Here is a 12,586-nt window from a genome sequence, read left to right on the forward strand (position 1 = left end):
CTCTTTTCACTCTGCATCAATTCCTGGAGGTCATTCCAGTCCCCATGGAATTCCTCCAGTTCATTATTCCTTTGAGCACAATAGTATTCCATCACCAAGAGATACCACAATTCCTTCAGTCATTCCTCCAAATGAATGGCATTCCTTCCTTTTCCAATTTTTTTGCCACAATAAAGAGCCCCAGCTATGAATATTCTTGTACAAGTATTTTTCCTTTTTATCTCTTTGGTGTACACACCCCAGCAGTGATCAAAGGGCAGAGAGTCTTTTAAAGCCCCTTGGTCATAGTTCCATATTGCCTTCCAGAATGGTTGGATCAATTTACAACTCCACCAGCAATGCATTAATGTCCCAACTTTGCCACATCCCCTCCAGCATTCAGATTGGATGAATAAGTTAACAAATTCCACTACAGGGCATTAGTGTCTCAACTTTTCCATATCCTCTCCAAGTTTTGTCATTTTCCTTTTCTTCCATAATAGCCAATCTCTGATGAGTTGTAGAGTGACAACTTAGAGTTGTTTTAATTTGCAATACTCTATATTATAGTGGTTTAGAACATATTTTGCACATCTGAAGAGAACATTAATTACTTTGAGAATTCCCTCTTCATCTCCTTTGACCATTTTTCATTTTGGGAAAGATTTGTATTCTTGTATATTCTACTCATTTCTCTACGTATTTGAGAAATAAGTCTCTTATTAGAGAGATGTGTAAATTTTTTTTTTGCTTCATTTTGATTAGTGAATATGAGAGTCTCCATCTTATTTACTCCTGGTTATGTTCTGGCCTCCATTTCCCCCAATTTGCGCTCTTTTCTTATCAGTTCTTTTAACCCCTTCTCTTACTCCCTTCACTTCCTTCTGTAATGCAGGGTAAATAGATTTTTAATACACACACATATACTTTTTTTTCTTCATCTTTTGATTTTCTTTGATTATTTCTTGATATCTCATGGAGTCATTATCTTCCACTTTCAGAATTGTCATTTTTAATGTCTGATTTTTTTCCATTTTTATTTTTTAATTAATTAATTAAGAATATTTTTCCACTGTTGCATGATTCCTGTTCTTTCTACCTCCTGCCTCCCAGAGCTGAAAAACAATTCCACTGTATTATACAATTATTATTGTTCAAAACCTATTTCCCAATTACTAATAAAGTGATTTTTAAAAGTCAAAATCAGGACTTCTGGGTTAAGATGGCTGCTGTGTCTAAGCAGGACTTTTACTCTCCAAACCACCAACCAATATAGAATACCTCAAAAGGACAAAAAACCAAGTTCAGATGAAAAAAGGAATACCACAGTAGAACTCAGCATTGAAATGACAGTCAGAGCCAGCGAATCATAATCTGAATCAACTCTAGCTCCTTGGGAACTAATTAAGACCACCAGGGACTTCTTACCCCAGAAAGCAGCTAAACTTTTAGAACTCCAGAAGACTGAAGTTTGTAAACATTCGGTACAGAGATAGAGCAGGGAGATATATCACCTCTAATGAAGAGGCAATTAAGGTAATCATTAAAAACTATTTTGCTCAATTATCTGGCAATATAAATATGGAAATCTAGGTGATATAGATGAATATTTACAAAAATATCAATTGCCTAGATTAACAAAAGAAAGCATAGAATACTTAAATAATCCCATATCAGGAAAAGAAATTGAATAAGCAATCAAAGAACTCCCTGAGAAAAAATCCACAGGACCAGATGGATTGACAAATGAATTCTATCAATCATTCAAAGAACAACTAATCCCAATACTATTGAAAATATTTAAAATAATGAGAAAAGAAAAAGAGTTCTACCAAATTCCTTTTATAACACAAACATGGTACTGATTCCAAAGCCACATAGATCAAAAACAGAGAAAGAAATCTACAGACCAGTCTCCCTAATGAAAAATCTTAAATAGAATATTAGAAAAAAGAATCCAGCAAGTCATCATGAGGGTTATTCATTATGATCAGGTGGGATTTATACCAGGAATGCAAGGATGTTTCAGTATTAGGAAAACCATTCATATAATAGACCATATCAACAAGCAAACCAACGAAGTAACATTATTATCTCAATAGATGCAGAAAAAGCTTTTGACAATATACAACAGTTATTCCTATTGAAAACACTAGAATGTATAGGACTAGAAGGACTTTTCCTAAAACTAATGAACAGTATAAATATATCCAAAACCATCAGTAAGCATCATCTGCAATGAGGATGAATTAGAATCATTCCCAATAATAAAAAGAGTGAAACAAGGATGGGCCCTATATAACCTCTATTATTTAACATTGTACTAGTAACACTAGCTATAGAAATTAAAGGAGAAAAAGAAATTTATTAAAATAGGCAGTGGGGAGAACAAGCTATCACTCTTTGCAGATGATATGATGGTCTACCTTAAGAATCCTAGGGAATCCACTAAAAAGCTGATGAAAAAATCAACAACTTTAGAAAAGTTGCAGCATACAAAAGGAACCCACATAAATCATCAGCATTTCTATATATTTCCAACACACCCAGGCAGCAGATGTTAGAAAGAGAAATTCCATTTAAAATCACCCTAGACAATATAAATTAATTAGGAATCTATTTGCAAAGACAAAGAGAGGAATTATACAAACACAACTACAAAATACTTTCTACCAAACTAAAACTAGATCTAAACAATTGGAAAAATATTAATTGATCATAGGATTAGCTAACTTAATAAAAATGATCATCTTACCCACATTAATTTACTTATTTAGTGCCATGCCTATCAAACTACCAAGAAAACTTTTTTCTGCATTTGAAAAAAAAAACTATGACAAAGTTAATTTGGAAGCACAAAAGATCAAGAATATCAAGGTTAATAATGAAAAAAAAGGGGAGGAAGGTTGCCTAGCAGTACCAGATCTTAAACTTATACTATAAAGCAATGGTCATCAAAACAATATGGTACTGGCAAACAGACAGAAGGAGAGGATCAGTAGAATAGGCTTGGGGTAAGTGACCTCAGGAAGACAGTCTATGATAAACTCAAAGGTCCCAGCTTTTGGAACAAAAATGCACTATTTGACAAAAACTGCTGGGAAAATGGGAAAATAGTATGGGAGAGATTAGGTTTAGATCAGTATCTCACACCCCACAACAAGATAAACAAAGAATGGGTGAATGACTTGAATATAAAGAAGGAAACTATAAATAAATTTAGTGAACACATAATAGTATACTTGCCAGTCTTTAGGAAAGGAAATAATTTAAGACCAAGCAAAAAATCACAAAATGTAAAATAAATAACTTTGATTACATTAAATTAAAAAGGGTTTGTTCAAACAAACCAATGCAACCAAAATCAGATGGGAAGCAAAAATTGGGAAATATTTTTTATAAGAAACCACTGACAAAGGTCTAACTAATCCAATATATAGACCTTAATCAATTGTATAAAAAATCAAGCCATTCCCCAATTGATAAATGGGCAAGGGATGGGACATGAATAGACAATTTTCAGAAAAAGGAATCACAGCTATCAATAAGCACATGAACAAATGTTCTAAATCTCTCATAATGAGAGAAATGCAAATCATAACAACTCTTATTTACCACTTCACACCTAGCAGATTAGCTAACATGAAAGCAAAGGAAAATAACAAATGTTGGAGGGGATGTGGTAAAATTGGGACATTAATACATTACTGGTAGAGTTGTGAATTGATCCAACCATTTTGGATGGCAATTTGGAACTATGCCCAAAAGGTTTTTAAAGACTGTCTTCCCATTGATCCAGCCATATAACTGCTGGGTTTATAATTCCCCAAAGACATCAAAGGGAAAAAGACTTGTACAAAAATAATTATAGCTGTGTTCATTGTGGTGGCAAAAAAGTGAAAAATGAAAGGTGTTCCCTTCAAATGGGGAATGGTTTAACAAATTGTGGTATCTGTTGTTGATGGAATAGTATTGTGCTATAAAGAATTATGAACTGGAAGGATTCCATGTGAACTGAACAACCTCCAGGAAGTGATGCAGAGTGAAAAGAGCAGAACCAGGAGAACATTATACACAGAAACTGATACACTGTGGTTCAATTGAATGCAATGGACTTCTCTATTAGCAGTAATGCAATGATCCAAGACAATTCTGAGGAACTTTTGGGAAAGATAGCTATCCACATTCAGAGGAAGAACTGTGGGAATAGAAACACAAAAGAAAAACATCTGCTTGATTACATGGGTTGTTGGGGATATGACTGGGGATGTAGACTCCGAACAATCACCATAGTGCAATCAAAATTTGGAAACAGGTATTCATCACTATATATTTCCTTAATACATGTGACTTAGAATCATTTTGTAGTCCTTATCTTTCCTTGATAAATCAATGACACAAGTAAAACGCAGTGGAATTGTGTGGTGGCTATGGGGGAGGAGGAGGGGAGGGAAAGAACACGAACCATGTAACCATGGGAAAATCTTCTAAATTAATTAATTAAATGAATTTTTTTCATTTCAATGTAAAAAATATAATGTCCAAAAGTCAAAATCCCCAATCATTATCCCAATCAGATCATATGATGAATCATAAGTTTTTCTTAAGCATTTCTGCAATCACCCCTCTTTCTCTGGATGTAGGTAGCATTCTCTTATAAGTCCCTATAAATTGTCCTAGAACCTTGCATTGCTACTAGTAGAGAAGTTCATTACATTTGATTATGACACAATGAATCAGTCTCTGTGTACCATGTTCTACTTCTGATCATTCTCTCTGCATCTTTCTGAAGGTATCTTTCTGATTCACATGGAATTCCTTCAGTTCAACAATCCTTTCAACACAATACTATTCCATCACCATCAGATACCACAATTTTTCAGCAATTTTCCCATTGATGGACAACAGATGATTTTCTTGAGTGAGGTTTTGTAGTTCATATTCCCTTTGGCCTATTGTACTATCTAAAGTTGTTTTCCTCAGCAAATTTTTATACCTCTTTTTTTCTCCTAGTGTTAATTTTGCCTTTCAAGAAATTCTTCAGTGTATTTTTGTGTATCTTCTTCCATATAGCCAATTCTACTTTTTGAAAGAGTTCATCTCTTCTTTGAATTTTTATAAAATGTCTTTTACCATTTCGTATATTCTGATTTGAAAGATGTTCATTTCTTCAATATTGTTTGTGCCTTCTTTAATAAGGTATTGACTTTTTACATGAATATCCTATATCACTGTCATCACTTCTCCTGAATTTTCTTCTACCTCTCCTACTGGATCATTAAATCTCTTTTTTGAGCTTCTTCCATCAATTCTTTTTTAGGCTTGAGAGCAATTCTTATTTTTATTGCAAAGTTTGCATGCAGCGGCATTGATTTTGTGTAGACTTCTACTGAGTTTGTGTTTTGGTTTTCTCTGTCACCAAAATAGCTCTCTGTGTTGAATTTCTTTTTCATCTTTTTGCTCATTTCCAGCCCTTTCCTTTCCATTTAAAAAAGACAGTTAAAATTGAATCTGTACCTGTGGTGATGTGAGTACTGCTCCAAGTTTAAGGTTCTTTGTACAGCTGCCCTCAGAGTTAAATCTGGGGATCAATCTGCTTATGGCCCTTCAAATTTGGAATCATGAAAGCAATGGTGTTTTCAATACCCTTCTGCTCTATATTCTGCCTTGTGAGTAACCTTAAGCACCCTTTTCTCCCCTGGAACAGTGACCAGGGAGAGTCTGATTCTCTCCTGTGGCTACAAGCACTGGTCTCTGCTAGCCCTCTCCACCCTGAGAATCTCTCCCACAGACTGGGATATGAATATAAGCAATGCAACAAGAATTGCCTTAAGAGTGAGTGAAGGGACCCCATGTAATCTCCTTCTAAGCAATTTTCTGATCCCCCACTCATTTATTATCTGGGGCTTAATGCTCTAGAAGCCTTTCCTGTTACTTCAGTTGTGGTCAAGGCCTGCTGGCTTGGTGGTCCTGCCCTGGTGCAATGTGTTCCACTTCTACCTCTACCACAGTCCATCCCATCTGTCCTGCTAGCTTTTCTAAGTTGTTTTGTGCTGGAAAATCAGTTGTCTTTTTTGTGTTATAATACTGCTCCAGAATTCATTGTAAGACATTTTATCAGGATTTTAAAGGGTAATTTGATAGAGATCAAGTGAGAGATCACTATATTCTCTATCAATTTGACTCTGCACTTGGCTTTTATTCTTATAAATTTGAATTAGAAATGAGACCCCTAGCAGAAGAATTTGAAGCAAATATTTTTCCCCTCAAATACCTGATTCCCTTCTAATTTTACTACATTGGTATTGTTTTGAGGGGAAAACAATTTAATTTCATGTAAGCAACATTATCCATTTTACCTTGCTGTCCTATATATCCCTCATGTGACCATGAACTCTCCCCTGTCCATTAATATGTGAGTCAAAAATTTCCCCATTACTCTCATTTCTTTTATATCAACTTTTGTATCTAAATCATGAACCCATTTGGAATTTATTTTATGTGATGCAAGAATATTGGTCCATTCCTAGTTTCTGCAAAATGAATTTTCAGTATTTTCAGCAATTTTTGTTATGTAATCAGTACTTAACATTGAAAATGGATTAACCTCCTCATTTTACTTGTGAGGAAACTAAGGCAAAAACATAGGACGTGGCAGGGCCACAATTTGAACCCAGGTCTTCTTTCAAGATATGTTCCATGGTCTCTCACTATGTGAGGTGTTACTCCTCCTTTGTGTAATGAATCAGTTGAGAAATAGAGTTGAGACCTGCTATGTGCTCAGTCCCACATGCCTAGGAGTCACATAGCAGTCTGCCATTGCATGGAGGCTTGTTTATTACATAGTTTAGTGATCACATACTTCTTTGGCACACAGTCAATTTTATACATATATGTTTCCATGCAACTTAACAGCAAACACCAAGCCTAAGTAAATACTCAATGAAACATTGTTGCTATAGATGAATGACATAACAACAGTGTGATCTAGATGTTAGTTATCCCTGATCTTAGGATAGTCATTGTTACTTTTGGTCAGCTTTCACAATCAATCACAATTACTTAGGATATGGATAACAAAACATTTCATACCTAGGTGCATGAATCGAAGGTTAATTTGAGACAGACCAGATTTGGGGTTTCCTTCAATTTACATGTTCAATTTTTTTTGGTGTTACTTTAAAGCACCTGGCAATGTTGCCTGGTTTCTATCTGCAGTGGAGTGTGTCTTGAAGGTTATTGATGTTCTTGGCTTCCCTGGCTTGTAATAAAAGTGAATGTAAATGTGGAGAGGAAAAAGAAGGGGGATAATGATCTTTATGTTTAATTCTGTGAATGTAAACTTTTAGGGTAATAATCTGGGAGGATTAAGGTATAGGATGTAGATGTGTGTTAATCCTATAAGTATTTGCTCTCATAGTACTTCTCCTGTATTGGGGAGGAGACAATCATCTTAACGAGACCATTGTAGTAAGGGATGTTGGAGAGAGAGAGAAGTCACTGAGAGGGATCAGTGGGAACCTCATTTTCAGGGAGCTGCCTTGCCAGGCTCCCATCTCCCAAACTGTGACTTTGCCAGACAGTAAGGATTTGTCAGCTTCCCTCAGTCTTCTAACTCCAAGTCCACAATTTTTAACACTGCTAAAAAAATTGTGTATGGCTGGAGGGATCCTCAGAATTTCATTAGTGGGTTCATTCTGCTGAGATTTCCTCTGAGGAAGGACTTGAACAGTGCCACCTGGAATAATGATGATGATCATTGTAATGATCATCACAATAACTAGCTTTTAGATAGAACTTGAAGGTTTACAAAGCATTTCCTCTCATTTGAATGACATTTGCAAGTCTCAGCCAATGGGATACCTTTCCTTTTGTACAGTATCATGGAGCTCTTGCTACAAAACCTTCAAACTCAGCTTCACTATTACCAACATGTTTTACACAACAAAGATGAATCAAAAGGACACCAGAACATTCAAGGCTGCTGAGCATATCCTACAAATCTTGGTGAGATTCTACTCCCATTCCCTTCTACCTCCTCTGTCCCATGCTACCTTCCTTAGCCCTGTGTATTCAGGCTTGTTCTAGCCAGGTATACAGAAGTCCCCTTCTCTCTTTTTGTTTCCAGCTCAAGGTATTGTTTGGAAGCAGCAAGCTTGGCTCTCAGTATTGTGGATGCAGTGGCCTTTCACTGAGGTGAGATTCCTTCACGACATCATCAGCTCAGATATTAGGGACCAGCAATTTCCATTTCACTCAGATGTTGCCCAGGCTGTTTCTTCTGCTTCTTAATAGAAATTCCTTCTTTCCCAAGCTGTAATGGATAAAATCTTCCAACCAAGAAGCCATTAAAGTATTTTAGACTCCTTATTCTCTTTCTCAGGTAGAAAAATATTCATTCCCCATTACTCTTTCCAAAGATAAGTTTGCAACTGTTTTCACTTTATAACTCCACATGAAAGGAATAACCTAGGAGGCATCAAATGAGTGCTTAGAAAATGATTGATTAATAAATACATATCAACATTACCTTTCTCTAGAATCATATATAGGCTCCAAGCTGGAAGGGACAGTAGAGGTAACCTGGACCATTCTCTTCATTTACAGATGAAAAAATGAAGACCCAAGGAGATCCCAATAACTTTCCCCAGGTCAAAAATAGTCAGAGTTTGAACACTTGATCTTTGATTTTAAATTCATTGTTCTTTCCACTACTCTAAAGAAACTACTGAAAATAATCAGACCCCACAGACACTTGTAAACATACAAATAAGTGATGTTACAAAGCACTGCCAATTCCGTTGTCGTGGATAAGGTGGTAAGTGTGGAATCAGAAAGAACAGAGTTCAAATTTTCTCTCACTTACCAGATGTGTGATGCTATGCAAGTCACATAATCTGCCTTAGCCTCCATTTCTTTCCTCTATAAACTGAGAGGGCTATATTTGATGGCTTCCAATGTCCTTTTCAACTTTAAATCTACAATCATCTCTAAACCTTTATTCCAAGTCAGCCACTTCTCTCAAGAGTGTTCTCTGAATAACTAAATTTCAGAAACTAAACCAGTGGTGTCAAACTCAAAAGGAAATTTCTGAAGCCACTAAAGTATACATCAGCAAAGTCCCTATAGCCTGCATTTTGGCTCAGAAAAGCATATACATTTATATATATACATATACATATATATGTATTACTTTATAAATTAATAAGCTAACACATTAAAATTAGATTGGAACTACCCTTAATATAGCTCATGAGACTCCTAGGAAGGGCTGTTTGAAACCACTTGTCTGAAACATTAATTTCCAGGTCTCTGAGGAACAGCATAGCAACTGGAGTAGATATACTCTGCACTTTCAAGAAGGACTCCTCCAACCTTGTCCTGGACAAAAAGGTGGTTTCCTGGGAGCTGACTGAACAGCTCTGTAGAAGAGAGCTAAAACACCTGGTTATAGACAATGATAGCCTCATTGTGAATGGTAACTAGCTTGACTTTTGGGATATGTGCCTCTCTTTCTCTGGGTGGTTCCCTTTCCAGAAAACAACTTACCTGCCCCAAATTCTTCTTTCCTTTCGGGTCTCCTTTGTTTTCATGGTTTTTCTCTCACTCCTGGGAGCACTGGCCCTCAAAGTGGTGACAAACTATGAAGACATGGGGAGCTCACTTCTCAAGATCAGAAGAGACTGGATTGTTTTTAGACTCCTTCAACAAAGAAGTATGCCATGAATGCCTTCTTGAATGCTGAAGCACCATTTTTCCCCTATGGGCCCCAAACCAACTCCTCTCCATTACTCCTTTAATTTTTTTGCCCACAAAGAGATACCCTACTCAAATTCTCTTCCTCCCTCTCTCCCCCCTCTATCTTTACTTCCCTCTCTCCTTCTCTCTCCTTCTTACTCTCTCTCTCCTTCTCTCTCTCTCTCTCTCTCTCTCTCTCTCTCTCTCTCTCTCTCTGTCTCTGTCTCTCTCTCTCTCTCTCTCTCTCTCTCTCTCTCTCTCTCTCTCTCTCTCTCTCTCTCTCTCTGTCTCTGTCTCTCTCTATCTCTCTGTCTCTCAACTTTCTTTATTTCTTCTATCTTTTCTCCCTCTCTTTTCTCTTTCTATTTTGGCCTTCTTTTCTGTACCTTTCCCAAAATCTTGTGTTTATGTCTCTTCTGTCCCATTCTCTTTTTTTCCTCTGCTATTCTCTTCTTGTCTTCCCTCCTTTCATCTGCTGTCCCTTGCCTCATCCTTCCCTGCCCTCACCTTCTCTCCAAAACTTGTTCCCTCTGAATTTTTCTTTCTTCTTTTCTTTTCCCTTCTCAAACTACAGGGTATCAACATAAGCTGCCAGGAATCAGATCCACAAAGAGTAAGTTTTAGATTTCTTTATTGTCTGTTTGTATCTATATTTATATCCACTCTCTTTAATGAGACACTACAATGAAAGATTTTTTTTTATCTTTTTGGAAGGGATTAATGTAGGGCAGAGGATTAAAAGTGGTGTTAGGGATTCCTAGAATTAGATACACTATTAGATATGGCCAAAGTTTAGACTTCATTTACTCATTTGTCTATTCTCTTTTTGCTACTCAAAATATATATAAATAGTTCAAAAGGGAAAATTATCCCATGGGCCTGGGAAAGCAGGCTGTCCCTATCTCTTTCTTGTTCAAAATTAAGAGTCAGACCTTGTGGTCTTTGTAATCTTCTGATACATTGAGGGGATCTCCCAACATTCCAGAGAGACTTGTGGCTCTCCCTTATATTCTTCATTCACCAAAGTTGCCCAATAGTTTTCATTAATAATGTTTTTATTCTCTGCTCCTTCAATAACTACACTCTCTCAAACCAGTGTCTTGCTCGGTTGCTCTCAGATTTGAGATTCATCAGAAAAGAGATGATAGATAAATTTATGTGAGTTTATGAGCACTGAGTGAAATCCCATAGAAGAAGAGAAGAAGAGCCCAGTTCAAAACCTTGTAGGGCACCTACAGGAAGGACTTAAGTAAGAATCCAGCAAAGGAGACTAAAACAGGATAATCAGAGAAGTCCTAGGACAACCAGGAGAGTTTTGTTATGAAAATTAGAGAATTTGGGTATCATGGAGTGCAGAGAGCTTAAGAAGAATGAGGATTAAGAAGAAGGCCATTAAGAGATTTTTGCAATTTCATTTGAATGATGAAGTTGAAAACCAGACTGTAGTTAAAAAAAAAGAGTAGGAAGAAGGGAAGTAGAAGCACCTTTCATAGATAGCATTTTCAAAAATTTCAATCCCAAAGGGAAGAGAGAGATAGGAAATGATAGCTATCAGGGATAGATGGATAAAATGAAGGCTGTTTTTCATTTGGGGTTGAAGGAAAGCTGCCAGTAGATGAGGAGAGTTTGAAAACAAAATGAAACAATGGGAATACTAGAGAGATTCTCTGCTGGGTGAAGGATGAAGTAAAGAGAGCACATATTTTGGCAATTCCTACAGAATATATGGGGACAACATATTGTCCTTTCTACACCCACTCCTGTGGCTGAGATATATGTTCTCATCTATTGTTCTAGGAAGTGAGGTTGGTGTAGGACCTGTCACCCATATCCCAGACCATGGAGAACCAGGAAAAATCATGACATCACTGACTAGTGGCCTCCTGATCCGTGAATCCCCTGTATATGCTATAGGTATGAAAATATATTTTCTTTCTTTTATACTGGCATTTATCCTTGCTTTGGGCACTTGTTTTCAATTTTGAGATATGGAGTCACCTGCATAGACTGAGAACAGGACAATCACTTATGGGGGAAGTTTGTCATTAGGTTGTAAGATTTGACAATTTCCTCTGTCCTATTGCTTTCTGCCCTAAAATTTGCTGTGATAGTAGCCTTTGGATGAAGATCTCATGGGGGATTTTGCTATTTCTTTTGTTTGCTTGGGTGTATACATATAATAGCCTATTCTTTTTCTTTGATCATTTCTCAACTGTGGAATGACTCTTTTAAAAATAATTTTGTTAATTTATAAAACATATACATTCATAATGTGTATTAAATATTATATAGGACACATAAAATTTATAATTGTCCCCTCCAATGTAGAAATATTTTCTTTGTTCCTTATGTGAAAAATCTACCCCATTCTAACTCTTCCATCCCTCTTCGTCCAGTGCTTCCCTCTTTATCATCCCTTCATTCTTTTTTGGAAATCATTCCAATATCATAGACTGATACACATGCTGAAATAGAGAAATATAAACTGAGGAAATTATTTCTTTTGCAATGACTACTCTGGCTGGCTTATGACTAGAGAGAGTTGCTAGAGGGAAACTTGAAAACTGTTTGGGAGTAATGGAGGTAGTAATGAGAAATGCTGAGGGATGCTAGTACAGGGATGGTACCACACAGGGGAACTGCCCTGGGGAATGCTCTGAGGTTTGCCTACTGATCCCTACTGATGGCTGATGGATCAGTATCTGTTTCTAACTTCCTCCTCCCCTTCACTCCCTCCCTTCTCCAACACTCTCCTTCCTGCCTCCCTCACCTCCCAGTTCTTCTTGAAGCTTTTGGCTTCTTCCCTTCTCCCTTGAGTAAAGTATAAAGATACTCTTTTCTTTTCCTTTTTCAAGTCAAGGGGTTTATT

At 36.7% G+C, this 12,586-nt stretch overlaps 1 protein-coding gene across 2 annotated transcripts in view; it reads left to right on the top strand.

Annotated features, from left to right (window-relative positions):
* Positions 1 to 12,586, top strand: part of LOC103098723 (mucin-16-like) — a 45,259-nt gene that overhangs the window by 6,869 nt on the left and 25,804 nt on the right. For both annotated transcript variants that reach the window (XM_056798715.1, XM_056798716.1), the window contains exons 2-6: positions 7,859 to 7,986; positions 8,108 to 8,175; positions 9,288 to 9,457; positions 10,292 to 10,330; positions 11,515 to 11,631. In XM_056798715.1, coding sequence (XP_056654693.1) covers positions 7,859 to 7,986; positions 8,108 to 8,175; positions 9,288 to 9,457; positions 10,292 to 10,330; positions 11,515 to 11,631 — 522 coding nt within the window. The remainder of the gene's footprint in view (positions 1 to 7,858; positions 7,987 to 8,107; positions 8,176 to 9,287; positions 9,458 to 10,291; positions 10,331 to 11,514; positions 11,632 to 12,586) is intronic.

This window comes from Monodelphis domestica, chromosome 5 (assembly GCF_027887165.1).
Source record: "Monodelphis domestica isolate mMonDom1 chromosome 5, mMonDom1.pri, whole genome shotgun sequence".
Taxonomy (NCBI): Eukaryota; Metazoa; Chordata; class Mammalia; order Didelphimorphia; family Didelphidae; genus Monodelphis; species Monodelphis domestica.